Source organism: Phocoena sinus, chromosome 15 (assembly GCF_008692025.1).
Source record: "Phocoena sinus isolate mPhoSin1 chromosome 15, mPhoSin1.pri, whole genome shotgun sequence".
Taxonomy (NCBI): Eukaryota; Metazoa; Chordata; class Mammalia; order Artiodactyla; family Phocoenidae; genus Phocoena; species Phocoena sinus.
The window spans coordinates 27,182,045-27,208,074 of record NC_045777.1 but is presented as its reverse complement, the minus strand read 5'-3'; the positions used below and the strand labels follow the sequence as shown (position 1 = coordinate 27,208,074).

General features: G+C 38.9%; 1 protein-coding gene across 1 annotated transcript; it reads left to right on the top strand.

The window, feature by feature from the left end:
* The first annotated feature begins 7,990 nt into the window (after positions 1-7,990).
* DEFB125 (defensin beta 125) lies at positions 7,991-15,492 on the top strand. The gene is made up of 2 exons (XM_032606074.1): positions 7,991-8,048; positions 15,092-15,492. Exons 1-2 carry the CDS (start codon positions 7,991-7,993, stop codon positions 15,490-15,492), a joined length of 459 nt encoding a protein of 152 aa, XP_032461965.1.
* The last annotated feature ends 10,538 nt before the right edge of the window (positions 15,493-26,030 follow it).

Here is a 26,030-nt window from a genome sequence, read left to right as displayed (position 1 = left end):
TGCTTGCCTTATATATTATATTAAAATGTATTGAATGATAGACAAGTACATATAAACTTTTTATGTATAAACATTGATTATATATAATATTGAGATATATACACATTTTTGGTAATTTTAGGAATAAAATATACAAGAGGCATTTTACTAGGAATATATTAATCAGAGAGACACTCTTACAGTGCCTGTAAATATATATATATACTGTATACATATATAAAATCTCCCGTCACTTGGCTTAACATATAGAAGGGCTTCAAGAGATGTTGGAGCTCTTCTTGCCTTTCTCTATGTTGAGTCCATTTATTCTTTTATTCAATATATATATGAAATCAATCCCTACTGAGCAGGACAGACAAGGCCAGGCACTTACATTAGAGAGGAGGAGAAAGAAAATAAACAAGAAAATAAATAACTACAGATTGATATAAATATAATTATGGAAAGAAATAATGTGATGTAACACAGAGTAACCAAGTAGAGCTACTACTGACAGGGTGATATAGGAAATTATCCCTGAGGGAGTGACATTCAAGGTTAGACTTGAGAGATGAAAAGGATCCAGCTATGTGAAGAGTTAGAAGAAGATTGTTAAAAACAAAGGGCTTTTGTATTTGCAAGGCCATGAGCTGGTGAAAAGCTTGATGTATTTGTTGAACTGTTGTTCTAATGACTCTTCTTCTTCCTCTTCACATTCTTCTGCACGCTTCAAGGCTCCCCACAGTGGTCCTTGGACTTAAAAGTTCCTTTCCAGCTGCTCCATCTGTTATCCACTTTTTCCTCACTGTCACAAACATCTCCATGAATGTGACACTCAAGTGTCTTTCCTCAGCTGGGAAATCTGGATGGAGATCTAAGATCAAGTCTATATTTTCTGTCTTTCCACTCCTAATGTTCCACATTTTTTTGGGTTTTGTTGAGTTTTTTTCTCCCATATATCCTTCCTAAGCATTCCATTTATTTTTCTTAAAAGGCTCATTTATTTATTTTAATATTTATTTATTTAGCTGTGCCGGGTCTTCTTTGCCGCATGCGGGAATCTTTGTTGTGGCATGTAGGATCTTTAGTTGTGGCAGGTGGCATCTTTCAGTTGCTGTATGTGGGATCTAGTTCCCTGACCAGGGATGAAACCCACACCCCCTGCATTGGGAGTGTTGAGTCTTAGCCACAGGACCACCAGGGAAGTCCCAGCATTCCATTTCTAATGCTACCAGATCTTGGATGGATTGGTTAATCTCAGAGAATAATTGTGAATTGCTTGTATTTGTCTAGAAAGGGAACCTGAGTGTTCTCAGGGCCTTCAGTTTAGAAGTAGAACACCCTGTGTGTATGTGATGTATGTCATCAATGTCCCAGAGGCAGAGAGAGAAATCATGTAATCTAAACTTATAGAATTTCAAAGATACTGTAGACCAGAAGCATATTCTGAGGCAACTTTCATACTATTATTAATTTTCTCTTATCCATCAATCTGAACAGTCTTCTATTATAAGAGAAAAAAATCGATCTCTAGATGCAGGCTGTAGGTTATTGAACAACTCTCTTTCTATTAGGAAGTTCTTTCTCAAAATCTAGTTTGCCACTTTGGGCCAGATATTTTTTATTTTAACATCTTTATTGGAGTATAATTGCTTTAAAATGTTGTTTTAGTTTCTACTGTATAACGAAGTGAACCAACTATATGTATACATATATCTCCATATCCCCTCCCACTTGCGTCTCCCTCTCACCCTCCTATCCGACCCATCTAGGTGGTCACAAAGCACTGAGGTGATCTCCCTGTGCTATGCAACTGCTTCCCACCAGCTAGCTATTTTACATTTGGTAATGTATATATGTCAATTCTACTCTCTCACTTCGTCCCAGTTTACCTTTCCCCCTCCTCGTGTCCTCAAGTCCATTCTCTATGTCTGTGTCTTTATTCCTGTCCTACCCCAAGATTCATCAGAACATTTTTTTTTTGATTCCATATATATATGTTAGCATACGGTATTAGTTTTTCTCTTTATGACTTACTTATGACAGACTCTAAGTCCATCTAACTCCCTATAAATAACTCAATTTCGTTTCTTTTTATGACTGATTAATATTCCATTGTATATATGTGTCACATCTTCTTTGTCCATTCATCTCTTGATGGACACTTAGGTTGCTTCCATGTCCTGGCTACTGTAAATAGTGCTGCAGTGAACATTGTGGTACATGTCTCTTTTTGAATTATGCTTTTCTCAGGGTATATGCCCAGTAGTGGGATTGCTGGTTCATATCGTAGTTCTATTTTTAGATTTTTAAGGGACCTCCATACTGTTCTCCATAGTTGCTGTATCAATTTACATTCCCACCAACAGTGCAAGAGTGTTCCCTTTTCTCCACACCCTCTCCAGCATTTATTGTTTGCAGATTTTTTATCATGGCCATTCTCACCCGTGTGAGGTGATAGCTCATAGTTTTGATTTGCATTTCTCTTATGATTAGTGATGTTGAGCATTCTTTCATGTGTTTGTTGGCAATCTGTATATCTTCTATGGAGAAGTGTCTATTTAGCTCTTCTGCTGATTTTTTTGGTTTTTTTTTTGCGGTACGCGGGCGTCTCACTGTTGTGACCTCTCCCGTTGCGGAGCACCGGCTTCGGACAGGCTCAGCGGCCATGGCTCACGGGCGCAGCCGGGATCTTCCCGTACTGGGGCATGAACCCGTGTCCCCTGCATCAGCAGGCGGACTCTCAACCACTGTGCCACCAGGGAAGCCCAATCTATATATATATAGATATATAGATATATAAAGGAAGACAGCAACCAAATCAATAAACAAATCTACCAATGATAATAAGCTCTAAACATTAAACTAAGATAAACATAAAACCAGAAACAAATTAGATGCAGAAGGGATACCCCAAGTCTATAGTTGCTCCCAAAGCCCATCACCTCAATTTTGGGATGATTTGTTGTCTATTCAGGCATTCCACAACTGCAGGGTACATCAAGTTTATTGTGGAGATTTAATCTGCTGCTCCTGAAGCTCCACAGAGAAATTTCCCTTTCTCTTCTTTGTTCGCACAGCTCCTAGGGCTCTGGTTTAGATTTGGCCCTGCCTCTGCGTGTAGGTTGCCTGATGGCATCTGTTCCCGCCCAGACAGGACAGAGTCAAAGTAGCAGCTGATTAGGGGGTTCTGGCTGATTCAGGCTGAGGGAAGAGAGGGGTATGGAATGAATGGCAGGCATGCAGTGGCAGAGGCCGGCATGATATTGCAACAGCCTAAGGTGCGCCATGTGTCTTTCTGGGGAAGTTGTCCCTGAATCACGGGACCCTGGCAGTGGCAGGCTGCACAGGCTCCTGGGAGGGGAGGTGTGGATAGTGACTTGTGCTTGTACACAGGCTTCTTGTTGGCTGCAGTACCAGCCTTAGTGTCTCATGCCCGTCTCTTTTGTCCGCACTGATAGCCGCTGCTAACGCCCATCTCTGGAGCTAGTTTAGGCAGTGCTCTGAATCCCCTCTCCTCGTGCACCCCAAAACAATGGTCTCTTGCCTCTTAGGCAGTTCCAGACTTTTTCCTGGACTCCCTCCAAGCTAGCTGTGATGCACTAGCTCCCTTTAGGCTGTGTTCACACAGTCGTCTCCCTGGGATCTGACCTCCAAAGCCCGAGCTTCAGTTCACAGCCCCCACCCACCCCAGTGGGTGAGCAGACAAGCCTCTCAGACTGGTGATTGCTTGTCGGCACCGATCGTCTTTGTGGGAATCTCTCCACTTTGCCCTCTGCATCCCTGTTGCTGTGCTCTCCTCCATGGTTCAAAGCTTCCTCCCCTGCCCGGCCCCCATCTCCGCCAGTGAAGGGGCTTCTTAGTGTGTGGAAACTTTTCCTCCTTCACAGCTCCCTTCCTGAGGTACAGGTCCCATCCCTATCCTTTTGTCTCTGTTTATTCTTTTTTTTTTTTTTGCTCTACGTGGGTACGTGGGGAGTCTCTTGCCTTTTGGGAAGTCTGGGGTCTTCTACCCATGTTCAGTAGGTGTTCTGTAGGAGTTGTTCCACATGTAGATGTCTTTCTGATATATTTGTAGGAAGGAAGGTGATCTCCATGTGTTACTCCTCTGCCATCTTGAAGGTCCCCTCACCACCCCAGACTCTGGTGAGGCGTGGTTGTTATATTAAGTCCAGAGGTTTTGGATGAAAGAAAGAGGAATGGGATACTCCAACTTGGTTGAATTGGAAATCAATTTTATTTATTTATTTTTGTTTTGCTTTTTCCTATCACACTCCTTGTGGTCACCTTCAATTACAGAACTCATTTTTCTGTATATATCTTTAAATTTCTCTCTCTCTCTGTTTTTTATTTTGTCCACTGATTTAGAACAATATACTGGCACTGGTCACCTGTCAACTGAGCTCTTCTATTTGCCCCATCTCTAGCCTGCTCCTTTCATAGGTTGTGGTCTGAACATGCAGTTCCTCCCCTGACCCTCTGTGATGTTCCACAAAACTCGTGGTATGCCTGCAAGCTATCAGCTCAATTAGATCTTGATGTTCGAAGAAAAGGATCATTAGTTTGGCCCTGCAGGTTGTGCCAACGTTCTTGGAGAACTGAGTGTGCTACCTGAGATCTGATGAGGAGTGAGTGTTCTCTGGGCATTTCCATTTATTTGCTCCTTATTACATCATATTGTGTCTGAATCATAGCTCAGTGCAACAATATGGTCACGTAAACTTCTTTTCCAACATTTGCAAACACACGGCAGTAGAATGTGATGTGATTATAGCCAATGATATTAAGCAGAATATTTTTGGCGGAGTATCTGGTAAGATACTTTAAATGGGAGGGGGAAAAGATTCAAGTCATGTGTACCCATTAGCTTTTTAAAAATAATTAATTAATTAATTTTTAACCTCTTTATTGAAGTATAATTGCTTTACAAAGGTTTGTTAGTTTGTGCTTTATAACAGTGATTCAGCTATACATATACATACATCCTCATATATCCTCCCTCTTGCCTCTCCCTCCCACCCTCCATTTCCCAGCCCTCTAGGTGGTCACAAAGCACCAAGCTGATCTCCCTGTGCTATGTGGCTTCTTCCCACTAGCTATCTATTTTACATTTGGTAGTGTATATATGTCCATGCCACTCTCTCACTTCATCCCAGCTTATCCTTTCCCCTCCTCTTGTCCTCAAGTACATCCTCTATGTCTGTGCCTTTATTCCTGTCCTGCCCCTAGGTTCCTCAGAATTTTTTTTTTTTTTAGATTCCATATATATGTGGTAGCATATGGTATTTGTTTTTCACTATCTGGCTTACTTCACTCTGTATGACAGACTCTATGTCCGTCCATCTTGCTACAAATAATTCAATTTTGTTTCTCTTTATGGCTGAGTAATATTCCACTGTATAAATGTGCCTTTCTTCTTTATCCATTCATCTGTTGATGTACACTTAGGTTGCTTCCATGTCCTGGCTATTGTAAATAGTGCTGCAATGAACATTTGGGTACATGACACTTTTTGAATTATGGTTTTCTCAGGGTATATGCCCAGTAGTGGGATTGTTGGGTCCTTTGGTAGTTCTGTTTTTAGCTTTTTAAGGAACCTCCATACTGTTCTCCATAGTGACTGTATCAATTTACATTCCCACCAACAGTGCAAGAGGGTTCCCTTTTCTACATACCCTCTCCAGCATTTATTGTTTCTAGATTTTTTGATGATGGCCATTCTCACCAGTGTGAGGTGATATCTCATTTTAGTTTTGACTTGTGTTTCTCTAATGATTACTGATGTTGAGCATCCTTTCATGTGTTTGTTGGCGATCTGTATATCTTCTTTGGAGAAACGTCTCTTTAGGTCTTCCGCACATTTTTGAATTAGGTTGTTTGTCTTTCTGATATTGAGCTGCATGAGCTGCTTGTAAATTTTGGAGATTAATCCTTTGTCTGTTGCTTCCTTTGCAAATATTTTCTACCGTTCTGAGGCTTGTCTTTTTATATTGTTTATGATTTCCTTTGCTGTGCAATACTTTTAAGTTTCCTTAGGTTCCATTTGTTTATTTTTATTTCCACTTCTCTAAGAGGTGGGTCAAAAAGGATCTTGCTGTGATTTATGTCATAGAGTGCTCTGCCAATGTTTTCCTCTAAGAGTTTTATAGTTTCTGGTCTTACATCTAGCTCTTTAATCCATTTTGTTTTTATTTTTGTGTATGTGTTAGTAAGTGTTCTAATTACATTCTGTTACATGTAGCTGTCCAGTTTTCCCAGGACCACTTATTGAAGAGGCTGTCTTTTCTCCATTGAATAGTCTTGCCTCCTTCATCAAAGATAAGTTGACCATATATGCATGAGTTTATCTCTGGGCTATCTATCCTGTTCCATTGATCTATATTTCTATTTTTGTGCCAGTAACATACTGTATTGATTACTGTAGCTTTGTAGTATAGTCTGAAGTCAGGGAGCCTGATTCCTCCAGCTCTTTTTTTCTTTCATGAATGCAACCTAAGTGTCCATTGAGAGATGAATGGATAAAGAAGATGTTGCACATATATACAGCGGAGTATTACTCCGCCATAAAAAGAAATGAAATTGAGTTATTTGTAGGGAGGTAGATGGACATAGACTCTGTCATACAGAGTGAAGTAAATCAGAAACAGAAAAATAAATACTGTATGCTAATACATATATATGGAATCTAAAAAAAAAAAAAAAAGTTTCTGATGAACCCAGGGGCAGGATAGGAATAAAGATGCAGGCGTAGAGAATGGACTTGAGGACCCAGGGAGGGGAAGGGAAAGCTGAGACGAAATGAGAGAGTGACATGGACATATATACACTACCAAATGTAAAATAGATAGCTAGTGGGAAGCAGCTGCATAGCACAGGGAGATCAGCTTGGTGCTTTGGGATCACCTAAAAGGGTGGGATAAGGAGAGTGGGAGGGACCAGTGAGAGAGAAGGGATATGGGGATATATGTATACGTATAGCTCACTCACTTTGTTATACAGCAGAAACTAACACAACATTGTAAAGCAATTATACTCCAATAAAGATGTTAAAAATAAGAAAAAAGACTTAAATGAGGTGGCATGGGCACACATGTCTATGGATAGGAAGACTCAACATAGTAAAGAAGTCATTTCTCTTCAAACTACAACACAGCTGTAACTCAATTGCTTTCATATTCCCAACAAGATCTTTTGTAGATATACCCAAGACTATTATAAAATTTTTATTGAAAGGCAGTGGAACTGGGGGAGCTACAACAATTTTCAGAAAGCAGAATAAAGCAGGAGGTATCCCTACGTTATCTCAAGACATATTATACAGCTACAGTAATCAAGAATGTGTTGTACTGGCAGAGGAATAGGTACATAATCCATGCAATAGAATAGAGCACCAAGTATGGCCAACTAATTTTTGACAAACCTGCCAAAGCAATTCAATGGAGGAAGGATAGTACTTCCAACAAATGGTTACTGCAAAAATTGAATATCCATAGCAAAAAAAAAAAAAAAAAATCCATTCAAAGCAAACTTCACAACTTATAAAAAAATTATACACAATGGATTGGGGCATCACTCAGATGGAGAGGGGGTAATCTACTCGATGTCATAAGCTTACTGGTCCGAAACAAGTTGGATCATGATATAGCATTCTGCTATCATGGGTATATACACAGTGTTGCATACAGAGAGAGGAGAAGTAATTGGTCCCATCCAAGGTTAAGGAGGACTTTATTGGGGAGTTGTTTCTTTCCATCAGACCCTACACATCCTTAGGATTATACTTCATTTCATAAGGCCTCAGCTTCCTATAACAGTTTCTAGAACAGAGCATTATTTTGTCATGCACACTCAATGGTGCAAGTTAATCATCTGGTGTTCTGGGTGGCATAGCGTTCTCCTCCTCTCTGGTTCATCACCCATGATAGGCCAGTAAAGGTGACCACTCAGAGTCCTAACTGTGCAAAGTGTTCTGCGTTCCTCAGGACACAGGGCTCCCTCTCTCCCAGAAGCCATGAATCTCCTGATGCTGACCTTCATGATATGTGGGTTACTAAATCTGGTGACCAAAGGTAATGGAACCCTACAATGGAGAGATGATGGAACTAGGATGAGTTGTTGACCCTGGGCTCCCAGTTGTCTTGAGGGGGAAAGAGGGTCCACAGGAAAAGCCTTGGGCCAATAAAGAGCAGCACAAGTGCTCTTATGATGGCATGCTGGCAGCTCCATGTTCCTGCTCTCTAAGAATCTATTAGAGGCACCTATGAAACTGGGGTGTCTTCTGAAACATTTCTCCAAAGGAAGAATTTCCTCAGTCTTCTGAGCAACTCTCTCTGTCTCTCTCTATAACTAACCACTGTTAACTCAGCCTGGCTTTGTTTCTATTTTAACAATTTCATTGCTGCACCTGTTTTATTGTTGTGTCTCATTAGTCCAACTCTCACTACCATCTTGAATTCTCTTTTGTCGTGAAAGTGCTTTCAAGGAAGGTGCTCATTTGTTTATGTTCTGAGGTATGGTGAGCAAGTTCATCACACTTTTTGTAGGATCTGCAGAGCCGTCATGAGAAAGATAACACAAATTTAAGTTAGAAGTGGGGATAAGTTAAGACAGAGTAAAAAGATAAGTGACCAATAGGGACCTTCTGCTAATAGATCAGTAATGAATTAGCTTACTCCCTCTTTTTAATAATGTTACTTTGGAAACTTATCTACTTTTATTGGAAAATAATATTTGCAATTGATTAAAAAGTATCAAGCAATCGATAGGCTTATGTGAGTTTAAGGAAAAGGACTCTCATACCCTGGAATAACAGTTCTTCAGTCTTCTCTTTCAGAATCTCTGAATCATTCAATGAAGTAATCTTACCAATTAGTTGTATATCCTAGTAGATCCAAATATTTATATACCTTAGATTTTTAAAAACCCAATGTAAAGAGATATGGAAACATATGTATATGTATAACTGATTCACTTTGTTATACAGCAGAAATTAACACACAATTGTAAAGCAATTATACTCCAATAAAGATGTTAAAAAAAAAAAAAACAATGTAAATCAATCATACGGATTCTTCCAAATGTACTAGCACAATATCTCAGAGACTTCTTATCAGTGCCTGATCCTACTTCATTATTTTTAATGTATACGTAGAATATATGGGGGTGAGGTTGTGAATTTCCTTTCTTAATTTAATTGGTCTGCTAAGCAGGAAATTTTTAATTATCAGAAAAAATTCAGCTAGGAAAATTAGTAAACAAATGTATATCTTTCCCCTTATGGCCACACACACACACAAACACACACACACACACGCAAGATTGGCAAACAACTGACCGAATGGACTACAGTATGCGCACTCTTATCACTTGTGTGTGATAGTGTCAGCTTCCCACACACTGATCACTCCATTTTTTTGTCACATTCTTTCATGTATTACATTTCAATGTGTGAAAATGTTGCCTCATCTTTGTTTGAATTCATCACGCTTCAATTATAAATGAGTTTGAACAGATGTTCAAACTGTTCCATTGTATTTCTGAACTCTTTCTTATTGATTTTTAAGAGTTTTTATGTACTAAGAAAATGGACTCCAAACTTGGAGACGTTGTATCTTGCTTAGAAAGGTAATCACTACTGTGAGATGGACATACATGTGCCTATGTGTCTATATCTTGATTCACATGGACACATGTAAGTGACGTAAAGAATTATCACCTACACTCAATTCTGATTATGAACTATTCACCGAAATTTTGGAAAGTTTTGAAATAATAAATAACAATACGGTTTTGCTCTTTTGCTCTCCCTGAGATTCCTGGATAACATGTGGGGAAAAAATGTATATCCTCCTTTAAAATTTTCTAAAACATGATGAGTATTCTCCCACATATTAAATATTCTCCAAAAACTGAACTTTTAATTATTGCATAGAATTTCATGCAGTGGGTGCTCTGTACCTTTTTAAAAATCAATTAATTTAAATTAATTTAATGGCTGCATTGAATCTTCATTGCTGCGCGCGGGGTTTCTCTAGTTGCGCCGAGCGGGGGGCTACTCTTCGTTGCAGCCCGCGGGCTTCTCATTGTGGTGGCTTCTCTTGTTGTGGAGCATGGGCTCTGGGCGTGTGAGCTTCAGTATTTGTGGCGTACAGGCTCAGTAGTTCTGGCTCGCGGGCTCTAGAGTGCAGGCTCGGTGGTGTGGCACACAGGCTTAGTTGCTCCGTGGCATGTGGGATCTTTCCAGACCAGGGCTCGAAACCGTGTTCCCTGCACTGACAAGCGGATTCTTAACCACTGCGCCACTAGGGAAGTCCCTCTGTACCTTTTTTATCCAATTTCATATTTGGACATTTATGTACTTATCATTTTTGCTAAGAAGTGTATTTATGTTTCATATACAAGTATATTCTATACAACCATTCATAGACATAAACCATTCAACATAAAATTCCTAGACATGCACCTTATTCCTGTCTGCTTAGTGCATTGTCAAATTCTGAATATTGCAAATGTTTAAAATGAAGGAACATATCTAAGTTTATAATATTTTCTATTTCTTTGACTATGGAGAAGTCAAACTTCAAATATATATTTATCATGTATTTCAAATTTTCTATAAAGTGTGTGGTTCTGCTTATTTTCCTCTTTTATTGTGAGGGCAGTAGATTTGTTTCCTGCTGATTTATAAATTTTTGCTTATAGGTTCTATTTTTCAACTTACAATTTAATGTTTTGAGTGTATTTTTCTGTTTTAAATTGAGATGGCACCTGAGGGTTTTGTAAAGAAACATTTTACCAAGCCGAACTGTCCATCAGTGGAGTGCTGTTGATAGCTGTATTTAAGTTGATGCTCTCTGATTCCGTATCTGTTTTCTTTCTTTTTCTTCTTTTTTTTTTTCAGAGAGAATTCACACAAGGGATAATATTTTGGCTAGATGGCTTATGTGCCTGAATTAATACCACTGTAATTCATAATTTTTAGATTTATGATTTTGAAATATTGGTGATGGAGGTCACAAGTCCTAATGACATCATAATTCCAGACTGAGGAGCTTTGAAATAAGTGATGGCTGTCATTCTAAAAAAAAAAAAATACATTGTTATAGATTATTCCCAGTCACCATCCTTGTATTGCTTAAGCCATATTCTTGGAACTATCTTTGATATTCTAAGCTGTGATAGCCATATCTACCAGGAAATCTATTACATCTACCTGCAAATTATGTCTAGAACCAACTGATCTCACCGCCTCCATCCACTGCTACCGCTCTGATTCAAGTCACTATCCTCTCTCACCTGTTACTGCTTCTTATAGCTTCCTCACAGGTCTCCGTCCTTCTACTCTTGCCTCCTGCTGTCTTCTGTCAAGACAGCATAGAGTGTGATCTGCTCACACTGGAAGTCATACCATGTACCTCTTCTGCTCAAATCTCTGCAGTGGTCCCCTCTTCACTCAGAACAATAACCAGGGTCCTTACAGTGGCCCACCAGGCCCTCCATGATCTGGTGCTTATGACCTCTCTCACCTCATCTCCCACTACTCTAGTCCTCTAGTCCTCGCTCACTTTGCCAGAGCCACACTGGCAAAGTGTGGCTTTCCACAGTGCCCTTCCTCAAACATGCCAGGCTTGCTCAACCCACAGAGTTCTGTTTTTTCCTCTGCTTAGAATGCACTTGCCCTACGTACTGGTGTGACTAATTCCTTCACCACCTTCAAGTCATCGTTTAATCGTCACCTTCTCTCAAGACCTCTGCTAACTGCTGTTTAAGAAACTGTCATCTGTCCCCATGACACACCAAATAGATTCCACTTAAATCTATTCTCTCTTATTTCTGAAAACTACTTATCATCCTCTCACATACAGGATAATTTACTCGTTTTCTTTACTGTTTTCCCCTGCTAGAAAGTAAGCTCCATGCGATTTTGTCTGCTTAGTTCACAAATGTACCCCAAGCACCTAGAACAGAGTCTGTACCATAGTTAGGGGCTCAAACCTCTGTTGAGTGATGGGCTGTACCCGAAATTTTAACTCTGGGGGGGAATAGTTGAAAAGGAGTAGTGAGCAATGCAAGTGAGAGGCAAGTTTAAAGAAGAATTGACAGAACAAGATGATTTAACGTGTTTGGGAATGGAAGAAAAATGCTGACAGGACTCAGATTTCGAGGATGGGTACCCTGGAGGAAAAAAAAAATACATAGAGAGGTAATCTTTGTAGAAGTTAGGAATGAGGAAGCAATGTTAGACTTTGTCCAGGATGAAATAAGTGGTACGGCTACCCTCAAAACTTACAGAAAATTCTACCAAGGGCAATAGAATTGGAGCCAGTAAAATAATAAAAGAACAATGAATCATTGGAGAAGTTGAGATAAAGCCAACATCCCCAGGGGAGGAAACAGGAGCCAAGTTTTCATTGTGCTCTCTCTCTCTCTATCTCAACTCATGAAAGGTACTTTTCATACTTTATCAAGTTAAATGCAAAAAGGGTTGTTTTGAGAATTACTTGACCTTCTTCATACATCCTTGGCTTCCTCCAACATAGAGCCTTTGCACTAGCTGTTTCCTAGAATACACCAACCTTGGTGCTTCTCGGGTGGTTTGCTGAGAAAGATGGTCATATAGTTGCTTGATAAATGATCATACAATGGAACAGACTAGTTTCACGGTAGATGCCTATCCTCCCTCCTCCAATGAATTATCACGCTGCTTCGTAATCCTACTGTATTTCTTGTGTGAGCTCATCTTTCCTCTTTCCTAGACCACCTTTTTGCACTGACCTTTCTTTCTTTTCAATTCTCCTGCTCCACTCCTGTCTGTGATGTTCCCTCCCAGCTTAGGACTTTACCCCACATCTCAAGATTTTAAAAATTCAAATGGCACTTTTTACCGCTGCCAACACTCATACCAGTATGGCTTTTCACCCATCTTCTCTTTCCTTCTTGACGTAGCTGAGGAAGTGTGCTTCTCCATATCACATACAGTCAGATGCTGTGTGTGTTCTTAATCCTTGTCACCTAATCAAGGACTATGCCCTTCTTTTGCCTCATTTCCCTCTTCTACGTTAATCTCTCCCTTTCTACTTGTTCCTTCTTAATATTTGCAAACATGCGCTCATATTTCCCAGCCTTCAAAACAAACCTGAAAAACCTTCCCTTGACTCCATATTGTCCTCTAAGTACTTCTCTATTTCTCTGCTCTTCCTCACAGCTAAACTTCCTAAGAGTTTGCTCTCCAGGTGCTATTTCCACTTCTCATTCACATGTCAACCACTTCACTTCTGTTTCTCCTCTTCTTACCACTCTGAAGATTACCAGTGACACTCATCATGTTAAATGCAATGGAGGCTCTAGCTCCTGCGTTATCTCGCTCAACCTCACAGCAGTATTTGCCTACAAGTGTCCATGAGTTCCTTTAGGAAACGTTTTCCTCACTTGCGTAATCTAGTCATACCTGATACAACTTTCTTTGTATCCCTTTGGCATTTGCCATTTTCATGCACACCAGCCTGACCCGCACCTGGCAGTATCCTCAAAGCATGGTTGATTGCTTGCAAATTAGTCCTGTACGCGGCAGTCCAGAAATGACAGGGAATTGTCAGCTCACTCTGGTATCATCTATCAACTACTGGATTGTGGAAAAATATTCCAGCTCCTCTGACCCTCAAGAAGGATAACTTGGACCTTTATCCTAGCCATACATTAATTGCCAGATTTCCCCATGGGGTCATGCTCTAGTCAATCACAGTGGTAACTAACTGTATAGCTCTCCTCTTTTTGGCTGCCTTATTTCCATAACTTCCCCATTTCCAAACTGATTTGGCGATGTGGGGAGGGCTGAATGCCCTCAACTCATTTATTATACAGTAGTCAAAATTTATCCCAAGGTCTGCTTTTGGGAAAGCTAATCTAATTCTCTAGTGTCTCATTCTGTTTTGCTCTAAGTATCTGGCTGTTCCTTCTGAGCCTTCTCCTCCTATCTGAGCTCTCAATATTGACACTCCCCAGAATTTAACTATGGCCCCCTTTTATCTCACATTATTCCAACACTATATGTACTTTATCTATAACTGTAGTTTTAAATACTATCCATAGCAATGATTCCACAATTTACATCTACAGTCCAAACTTGTCTACCGAGTTGCTACAGCTATATCCTACTGCCCTCTGGACATCTGAGGTACATTGTGCTATATACCCCAAAACAAGTACTTGTAACCACCTTTTTCTCTTCCCTCCAAATCGTGTTCTTTCCTCTGTTTACTATTCTATGAATAGCAAGTATCACGAATCTCCCCTGTATCAGCTCAGAAATGTACTAATGTACTTGGATTTCTCCATCCTCCGCTGACTTATATCCAAACAATCGATGTCTTTAATCTGTTCTCTTCTTTACAACTCTCACAGCCCTGGTTCCAGCCATCTTCATGTTTTACTTGGCCAAAGCTTCTAACGTGTCTCCCAGATTCTATTCTTCCTTTTCCCTTATCTAATTTCCATGTGAAATCCCAGCTAACTGAAGTAAACTAACTCACATAATGGTTTGAAATAAATAAAAATGCTTAATAATGGCCAAATTGACTAGGCAATGGCATGGTTACTTCAAGCTCATTTTATCTCGTGCTCCTTTGTTCTTTGCACATTATACTTCAGACTCTTCAGCCTTCTCTTAATACCTTAAAGACACGATGCTGTTTCTCCACACTGGGACTGAGCATTTGATGGTCCTTTCCTGAAATAATCTTTGCCTCCTGTGTATCCTGTAGCTTCCTTTCATCCTTCTTGCCTTGCCGTGGCTTAACTATTAGCTTTACATATGTCTATCCTCTCTGTCTCGTTTTCTTCCTCCTCCTCCTCTTTCCTTCTTCTCCGGTCTTTCTCCTGCCCCCTCCCCTCTCCTTCTCTCTCTCCTCTCCCCACCACCAGCAATTTCCTTGATGGCACATGTCACAGTTTTTAATATACAGTTTTAGTTTTCTTCTTTGTCTCTACAAATGGCTTGTGGTATTTGTTATCATATTACTTTAGATGGCAATAGTAGTAGTTGTCAAACTTTGGAATTAATGTTTGTTGTCTTGTGGCTAGAATTTAAAAATTGACTGCTTGTTTAACCCTGCAGCTGGCTGGTTTGTTGAAAGATGCTGGAAGAATGATGTAGGATACTGCAGAAAACGATGTTTACATCTCGAAAGGTACAAACTTCTTTGTATGAACAAGCTGTCATGCTGCATTCCCCTAAGCAGTGACAATCCTTACACTCAATGGCCAATACATCCCACATTCAGTGAAGATGTAACTTTTGGATTTGGTACTCACGATGGTTTTCCTTTTTCTCCCGTATCTGGGTTGGATGATGAGGTAACAATTAAAACAACTAAGACTCAAGAAACCACAGTAACTGGGACGACTGCTTCCGAGAGAAATTCTACCTGGACTTTAACAACTGTTCCTCAGAGCGTTGAGGGTACAACATTTTCTCATGAGCCTGAGACAGCAGATCTATATAAGCATTGGGACTAATATCCTGGGAGCCAATTCTACAGATGTTATTTCACCGGGGACAGTTCAATCGAGAATTGGATGACATAGAGGTGGACATAATGCTACTGCCAAGGCAAGAACTGAGAGAGTTATCTCACAATTAGAAATGTATAAAGAGAAGTGTATAGAAGATATAGGGATTCTTTATTTTGGGCTTAAATTTTTTCTTTGTTTTCCTCTGATATACTAATATACATGTGCTAATATTTGGCCTCAGGTGATATTTGTGTGTGTATTTTTCCATAATAAACAAACAAACACATAAATAAATACCACAGTTTGAAGTTGCCTGTATAGTTGAGACTGAAATTTTGATTTTAGTAATACCTGAAACACTTACTATCATATATGGAAGAACCTATGAAGGCACATAAAAAGTTCCAGACAAGTCCTCCCTTTCCTGTCCCTCTGTCCTCACCAACATTTATTGTAAGTGCTGACTTTAAATCCCTGTTTGTATCATGAGGTCGAATTTTGTTTAATACTTCAACCGGAAACAAACCCAGTTTTAGTTAGAAACTACCTCATTCACCACAAACACTGATTTAACTAGATAGAGGTGCACATGGGACTTGCCTTAAGAGTACATCATATTAAATTAAGAGCTACGTCACAAATTCTACTTATCTTTCCAATGCTCTTTCCACTCAAAAGTCTACTCAAAACTTCCAGCTCTGGTGGTCTCATTGCGTGCCTCTCCAGATGTTCATTTTGTCCACAAATACTAGTTGTGTGTAGGGGGTCTATGCTTTTTCTGTCTCTGTGCGTGTGAGTGCTGTTTGCACAGCAACTGGTGGATCAGCGACTTTACTCTCTGATATCACAGAGAAGTAGTTACTCACTCTAAGGTTGACTAATTGTTAATGTGCTGAACTGAGGCTGGTGCGTTACTAAGAGCCACAGTCCCAGATGCCTAAATGTCTCAGAATCAAGAAGGTTTTTTCTCTAATTCTTTTTATTTTCTTAGGGTCAAGCTGTCAGTGACCCCAGCTGTAGATTCGATATTGGCCATCAGGCCACTGACCTTTAAGTAGGCCTCATATTCCAATAGATCTTGGGTCTCTTGTTGGCTGACAAACTATCCTACTTTGCTTGGGACTGAGGGTCTTCCCAGAACATGGGAATTAGAGTGCCAAAACCAAGAAAGTCTTTAGCAAACCTGGACAAGGTGATCGACTTCTTTCTAGTGTACCTTGGCCTAAATTGCTCTTCTCCATATTTCTTTGTATGGCTGACACCTCTTCACGGAGGCATTCTTTCACCATAAAGACATCCCTAGGCCACAAGTCTGCCTCAGCCTAGAGTACTCTTCTTGTATACCTTTGCCTTAAATGTCACCTCCTTAAAAATAGTCCTTGGCCACAAGACCACTCCTCACGCTACTCTGCATTATTTTCTTCCAATCACTTAAATTCTTTGAAATTATTTTGTAGATTTCTTTGCTCTCCTTCTGAATTATTTTATCATTTACTTACATATAGCCTGTCATCACTACTATAATGTACCTAGAGTCCTAACACTGTGGTCCTGTTCATGGCTGCGTCCCAAGCTGCTAGACCAGTGCCTTGCACATGGTGGATGCTCAATAAAAATTTTTGCACTTGTTCATGAAATCATCTCAATCAATATGAGGAGATCTGACAATATAAAGTAGTAATCTTCGGGCTTCCCTGGTGGCGCAGTGGTTGAGAGTCCGCCTGCCCGATGCAGGGGACACGGGTTCGTGCCCCGGTCCGGGAAGATCCCACGTGCCACGGAGTGGCTGGCCCCGTGGGCCATGGCCGCTGAACCTGCACGTCCGGAGCCTGTGCGCCGCAACGGGAGAGGCCACTACAGTGAGAGGCCCGCCTACCACAAAATAAATAAATAAATAAATAAAATAGTAATCTTCAAACTGGAATACTGGTTACAACATTTTTTCCCAAGATATGCATGTTGATAATTTAAGGGAAATATTTTTTGACCCTCAAGTTTTTAATATCTTGTGATACTCAGAGCATTCTTTTTTTTTTTAATTTGGTTATAGTTGCTTTACTATAGTAAAGTGTTTATTGTAGTATAGTGTTGTGTTAGGTTCTGCTGTACACTGAAGTGAATCAGCTTTATGTATACATATATCCCCCCTTTTTTGGATTTCCTTCCCATTTAGGTCACCACAGAGCATCGAGACTAGTCCCTTGTGCTATATAGCAGGTTCTCTTTAGTTATCTGTTTATACATAGTAGTGTATGTATGTCAATCCCAATCTCCCAATTCATCCCAACCACCCCCTTTTCATGTTCATATGTTTGTTTTCTATGTCTGTGTCACTATTACTGCTTTGCAAATTAATTCATCTGTACCATTTGTCTAGATTCCACATGTAAGCATTAATATATGGTATTTGTTTTTCTCCTTCTGACTTACATTACTCTGTATGACAGTCTCTACGTCCATCCACATCTCTAGAGATGACCCCATTTGTTCTTTTTTATGGCTGAGTAATATTCCATTGTATATATGTACCACATCTTTTTTTTTTTTTTTTTTTTTTTTTTTTTTTGCCGTACGCAGGCCTCTCACTGTTGTGGCCTCTCCCATTGCAGAGCACAGGCTCCGGACGCACAGGCTCAGCAGCCATGGCTCATGGGCCCAGCCACTCTGCGGCATGTGGGATCTTCCCAGACCGGGGCACGAATCTGTGTCCCCTGCATCGGCAGGCAGACTCTCAACCACTACACCACCAGGGAAGCCCATGTACCACATCTTTATCCATTCATCTGTTGATGGACATTTAGGTTGCTTCCATATCACTTAACAGGCTCTTCTATCTCCACTTTGTAAATTTTTGTTCTTTAACTTTGAAAGAAAACTTACCTCTCACCTCTTCTTTTTCTGCCAATCATGGATTGCTCAGAGTGGAAAAAGGTCCACGTGTCAAACCAGTCGATAATTGAAAGATTGGTGCTGGTATTCAGAAAGTAGGTAATCATAGACTTTGGATAACAAATCCTTTAGAAATTCAAGTGACTTTGCATTTTTCATTTACCATAGCAATGACAGCAGGGCAAATCACCTGGTGGGTGATAGATCTTTGTAAATAAAATTTAGTAATAGATTACTATGGGATTTTGGGCATATAAATTGCAAGGACTTAAAAGAACTGTGTACTCTCTCTCTCTCCCCATGTATCTATCATTTATCTATCTACCACCTAATCTTTAAACTTTCACATTTACATTTTCATGTGAATAAGATGTCTCAGTGATTACATTTAAAAAAATAAAAACTGGGAAGAAATTTGGTACTGACTCTCATCTCAGTAAAAAATAATATTCGTCTACCTACACATAAGCTAATTGAGAGAAAGCAATATGTATTTACTAAGAGGATGCATTTGTAGTACAAAAAAATGTTATTCTTCATAAATAAATATTTTTCACATTTTATAATACAGTTATGTGGTTTTAATCAATTTTGTTCCAAATATTGCAATAATGACTCAGTCTTGAATATGCTGTTAAATATTTAGAGCCTTATATTTACACAGATTTCACAATAAAAATTACAATATATATCCACATTTTTGCAGAGAAATATGATAGAATTATCAACAGTAGAGTTTCAAAGACTAAAATATATTACATTAAGGTCTAATTTTATGGGTATGTCGGAATAAAAACAAACAGCTGGAATAAAAGTTTAAAGAGAAAAATGATGTAATATTGCTAATTGTTAAGGAAATGATTCCTTGCATATTTATTAAATGGATTACTGTCAATAACAAATTCTATGCATTCAGATTGAATTGAAAATTTAAATTGTAATTTTTTATGTGTCAATTTTTATAACACACCAGTAATCACATCATCTTATCATATAAATTTATGATGAAATATTTTATATCTCAATTTAAAATTGTGTAAGAAAAAACACACCCTCAAAATCCAAAAAATTCAGGTTCAGACTGATGATTGTTTTTCCAATACTCTGATCATTATGTTTTTTTAAAAAATTCCTGTATATTCCGTTTCCATGATTATAGGTTTCACCATCATGCAGCATGATAGCTTTTGCTTTCTTTTTTAAAATTATTTTTTAATAAATGTTTATTATACCTATGTGAACTGCTAATTTTTAATCAAAAGCTCAGACAGAAGACACTTGTTCAGGACCTCATGGTTATAAAGGACAAGACAGAGAACAGAAGAAAAGGGAAAGCACAGGGAGGAAGAGCACAGATGAAATTAAACAGATGTGACTTTGACTTTCAAGTCTACCACTTAGAAGTGACCTAATTTGGGGTGAGTTACACATCTATATGAGCCACAGTTTTCTGATCTCTAAAGTTGGAACAGTATCTACTTTTCAGGGGTCTTGTGAGGATTCAAAATTGTTCTTTTTCTTTTATTGGGGTATTGTTGTTTTAAAATGTGTTTGTTTCTACTGTACAGCAAAGTGGAGTTCCCTGTGCTATACAGCAAGTTCTCATTAGTTATCTATTTTATACGTATTAGCGTATATATGTCAATCTCTATCTCCTAATTCATCCCACCCCCACCTTGGTGTCCATATGTTTGTTCTCTACGTCTGTGTCTCTATTTCTGCCTAGCAAACAGGTTCATCTGTACCATTTTTTTAGACTCCATATATATAAGTTAATTTATGATATTTATTTTCCTCTTTCTGACTTACTTCACTCTGTATGACAGTCACTAGGTCCATCCACATCTCTATAAATGACCCAGTTTTGTTCCCTTTTATGGCTAATATTCCATTGAATATAGTGGTATCTGTACCACGTCTTCTTTACCCATTTGTCTGTCCGTGGGCATTTAGGTTGCTTCCATGACTTGGCTGTTGTAAATAGTGCTGCAGTGAACACTGGGGTGAATGTGTATGTTTGAATTATAGTTCTCTCTGGGTATATGCCCAGTAGTGGGGTTGCTGGGTCATATGGTAAATCTATTTTAATTTTTTTTGCTTTAGGATTTTTTCTTTCTTTCTTTCTTTTTGCGGTACGCGGGCCTCTCACTGTTGTGGCCTCTCCCGTTGCGGAGCACAGGCTCCGGATGTGCAGGCTCAGCGGCCATGGCTCACAGGTCCAGCCGCTCCACAGCAGGTGGGATCTTCCTGGACCGGGGCACGAACCCACGTCCCCTGCATCGGCAGGCGGACTCTCAACCACTGCGCCACCAGGGAAGCCCTGATGGTATCTTTTAATGTGTACGTTTTAAATTTCTATGAACTTCCTTTTGTTGTCGCTTTTGCTTTTGGTATCATATCTGAAATATCATTGCTTAATTCAAGATCATGAAGATTTACTCTTTTTTTTTTTATGAAGATTTACTCTTGTGTTTTCTTCTGAGAGTTTTAATTCTAACTCTTACATTTAGCTCTTTGATCCATTTTAATTTAATTTGTGTATGATATAACACGAGTCTTAATTTGTTCTTTTGTGTGTGGTTCTCCAGTTTTCTCAAATCTATTCATTAAAAAGATGATTCTTCATTGAATTGTCTTGAAACCCTTATAGAAAATCATTTGACATAAGTATTAAGATTCATTTCTAGACTCTCAATTCTATTCCATTGTTACATATGTCTAGCTATTTTGGAGTGTCTCCATCACCTCTCAGGTCTGATGATTCACCAGACCTAGATAAGCTCATGTGTACAATTTATTACCTTTAAAGGACACAGACTGAAATCAGCAAAGGAAAAAGACATAGAAGGAGTCTAGAAGAAACCAAGTATAAGGTTCCTAGTTGGGTCACATGGACCCAGCTTAATTCTCCCAGCCATGATGTGTGATAACATATGCACAGTGCTGCCAGCCAAGGAAGCTTACTGGACCCTTGGTGTCTAGGGTTTTTATTGGGGATCAATCATGTAGGCATGGAGCACTCACATGCATGAAATTAACTACCCATCTTCAAATCCTGCTTCTAGAGTTCAAACTGATACAGCTTAGCCTAAAATCATATAAACCAGGTATTCACTGTATATCGCATGGTTAGGACAAAATATCTGGCATGGTCCAAGTCAGGTATGCAAAGACACTTTCTCAGGTGGGATATTTTAAGGGTTCAGAGGTTATTTGCCAGATGCTGGTCATCGAACAATTCTGATGATTTTTGAAATGTGTAGATTTGGTCAACCACAAGTCTGCTGTTAGTGATTTATTTCATAGTTTACACCCATGGCCTTTTGCCTAGGTTCTCTTAGAGAAAAATGATCCTGATTGAGCATTTGCATTTAGTATAACATTTACGTAACATATATAGCAATAGTATCAGGGTGAATATGCATAACTTTTGGAGAAGCCAGTGTCGGGTAGGAATAGACTTCAAGAAAACTTATCTACTATATAAAGCCATTATATACATTTTACATGTTTTTTTACATTATAATTTTTTTTTTAAAGAAGATGTTAGGGGTAGGAGTTTATTAATTAATTAATTTATTTTTGCTGTGTTGGGTCTTCGTTTCTGTGCGAGGGCTTTCTCTAGTTGTGACAGGCGGAGGCCACTCTTCATCGCGGTGCACGGGCCTCTCACTGTCGCGGCCTCTGTTGTTGCGGAGCACAGGCTCCAGACGCGCAGGCTCAGTAGTTGTGGCTCACGGGCCCAGTTGCTCCGCGGCATGTGGGATCCTCCCAGACCAGGGCTCGAACCCGTGTCCCCTGCATTAGCAGGCAGATTCTCAACCACTGCACCACCAAGGAAGCCCTACATTATAATTTGATTACTTGTTTCCCCCTTGATCTACCATTTTACCTTATGATAAATGTGTGCAGAACTACTTAGTATAGAAATTAGTTTATTGTTGGGCAGAGCCACGAGTGACTATCTCATATACAATTATAACAAAGAGAATAAAATACTTAGGAATGAATTTAACCAAAGAGGTGAAAGACCTGTACCCTGAACACTGTAAGACATTTTAAAAATTGAACTAGTTGATTCACAATGTGGTGTTATTTTCTGTTGTACAGCAAAGTGACTCAGTTATGTATGTTTGTTTTCTGTGTGTCTGTTTCTGTTTTGTAAATAAGTTCATTTGTATCATATTTTAGGTTCCATATATAAGTGACATCATATTGAGGCAGGAGATAGAAGGGTTCCAGGTTAAGCATGTACAACTGGCCTCCTGTTTACATTTCATGGGGTAGGAAAAGTGTGTGCTTCAGGCTGGACACTTAAAACTAGCCTCCTGTTTGCATTGCCTGAGACAAGAGATAGGTGGGCTCCAGGTTAGGCATTTACAATCAGCCTCCTGTTTGCTCTCCGAAATGGAAGTAACAACAGAAACAGGGTTTCTGTTGATGAAACCTGGCTATGATGAAACATAGCCAGGTTTCATCTCCTATGGACACCTTAAGATAGCTGTCATGGCAGGAACAAAGAGGGGCTAAACCCTGCTTGAGTAAAGGATCAAGAGAACACATATTTCCCCTCCTTGGGGCAAGGGAGACACTACACATGCACAGAAAGCCTCCTTGCAGGTCAAAATTCAGGGGATGCCAGGCCATAATAAAAAAGTTCACCCGTGCATATTTCCGCATCTACTCTGCTTTTCCAATAAACATTTTACTTTTCTCTTTACCTTCTGCCTCCTCATCAGAATTTTTTCTTGTCAAGGTAGGCAAGGACTGGGGATTTAGGCCCTAGCTGCTGGCCCCTGTGGTCTAGTGATTAGGACTCCTGATCAGGAAACTAAGGTCTCGCTTCCAGATACTACTCACTGCTGCAAGCACCCAAAATCAATATGATTTTTGTCTTTCACTGTCTTACTTACTTCACTTAGTATAATGATCTCTAGGTCTACCCATGTTGCTGCAAATGGCATTATTTCATTCCTTCTTTATGGCTGAGTAGTATTTCATTGTATATATGAGCCACAATTTCTTTATCCATTCATCTGTTGATGGACATTTAGGTTCCTTCCATGTCTTGGCTATTGTACATATTTCTGTCATGAACATTGGTGTGCATGTACCTTTTTGAATTAGAGTTTTCATCTTTTCTGGATATATGCCCAAGAGTGGGATTGCTGGATCATATGGTAGTTCTATTTTTAGTTTTTTAAGGAACCTCCATACTGTTCTCCATAGTAGTTGCACAAATTTATATTCCCACCAACAGTGTAGAAGTGTTCCCTTTTCTCCACATCCTCTCCAGCATTTATTGTTCGTGGACTTTTTAATGATGGTCATTCTGACGAGTGTGAAGTGATACTTCATTGTAGGTTTTATTTGCATTTCTCTGATAATTAGCGATGTTGATCATCTTTTCATGTGCCTATTGGCCATCTTTATGTCTTCTTTGAAGAAATGTCTACTTAGGTCTTCTGCCCACTTCTTGATTGTTTTTTTTTTTTTGAGTTGTATGAGCTGTTTGTATATTTTGCAAACTAAGCCCTTGTCAGTTGTATCATTTGCAAATATTTTCTCCCAGTCCACAGGTTGAATTTTTGTTTCATTTGTGGTTTTCTTTGCTGTGTGAAAGGCTATAAGTTTGATTAGATCTCCTTTGTTTGTTTTTTCTTTTATTTCTATTGCCTTGGGAGACTGACCTAAGAAAACATTGCTACAATTTATGTCAGAGAATATTTTTCCTATAAAACACTGTGGAAAGAAATTGAAGACACAAATAAATGGAAAGATACTCTGTGTTCATTGATGGAAAGCAGTATTATTAAATATTGTACAGCCACTATGGAAAACAGTATGGAGTTTCCTCAAAAAATTAAAAACAGAGCTACCATATGATACAGCAATCCCACTGGTGGATGTAATAAAATCACTATCTTGAAGAGATATTTGCACTCTTATGTTCATTGCAGTATTTATCACAATAGCCAAGATATAGAAACAACCCAAATGTCTGTCGACAGGTGAATGGAAAGAGAAGACGTATGTATACACACATGCGCACACACACACACACCGTGGCATACTAATCAGCATTTTAAAAAGAAAGAAGTCTGCCTTTTGTGACAACATATATGGACCTGAAAAACATTATGCTAACTTAAATAAGTCAGATGAAGAAAGAAAAACACTTTATGATTTCATTTGTATGAGGAATCCCTATATTTAAACTCATAGAAGCTGAGAGTAGACAGTGGTTACCAGGGTCTGTGTGGAGGGGGAAATGGGGAGATGTCAGCCAGTGGTACAAAGCTTCAGTTATGCAAGATGAATAAGTGCTGAAGATCTATTGTACAACAATGTTTCTATAGTTAACAATGTTGTATTCTTCAAATTTGCTAAAAGAGTAGATCTTGTTTTCACCACAAAAAAGAAACAAATAACTATGTGAGGCAATGAATTAAAAAAATATGAAATGGATTAAAAGAAAAAGCATAGACTGAGAGATATTATTTACAAAAAAATATCCAACAAAGAACTCATATATAGAGTTTATGACATTTAGAAAGTGGGGAAATGAAAAGACATTTCACCAAAGATGATATGTGGATGGCAAATAAGTACATGAAAAGATGTTTAACATCACTGGCAATCAGGGAAATGCAATTTAAGAACAAGATGAGATAGTACTACATATCTATTGCAATAGCTAGAATTAAAAACCATGACAGTATCACACAGTGATGAGGAGAAACTGAATCTCACACATTGCTGGTGAGAATGTTAAGTGGTGCAGGCACTCTGAAAAACAGTTTGGCAGTCTTTTAAAAAGCTAAATTTACAAATATCATGGAATCCATCAATCAAACCCCTAGGCATTTATCCAGAGAAATGAAAACATATGTTCACAAACAAACCTGTATGCAAATGTTTATAGCAGCTTTATTTGTAATAACCAAAATCTGGAAACAACCAAAATGTTCTATAATATGTTAATGGTTAGATAAACTGCGGTACATCCATACTATGGAATATTATGCAGCAATAAAAGGAACAAACTATTGATATGCACAGTGATCTCAAAAGTCATATTCTGTATGATTCTATTTATATAACATTCTCAAAATGACAAAATTAGAAAGATGGAGAAAAGATAGTTTGCTGCCAGGGGTTAGGGATGCTAAGGAAGTAGGGGGTTGAGTGTTACTATAAAGGGGCAGCACAAAGAAAATCTTTGTGGTGATTGAATAGTTTTGCATACTGATTGCTTACATTAATCAACACCTGTGAAAAATGACATTGAAATATACATATGAATTGTACCAATGTCAGTTTCCTTGTTTTGACATTGTACTATAGTTATTCAAAATGTAATATTTGGGGAAACTGGGTAAAATGTACACAGATTTTCTTTACTATCTTTGCAACTTCTTGTTAATCTATAATAATTCCAAAATTAATAAAATAAATAAATAAAGACATAATTACAGCCAAGAGACTTATGTGTTTGGTGAGACAATATTCTCTGTTGTAAGGAGCAATGGCTTTGGAGTCAGGTGGACTAAAGTCCCATTCCTGACTCCATGGCTTACCAGCTGTGTGGCCTTCAGAAAGTTGACTGACCTCTCTGGCCTTCAGTTTTCTCTTCCAAAGAATGATCTTTT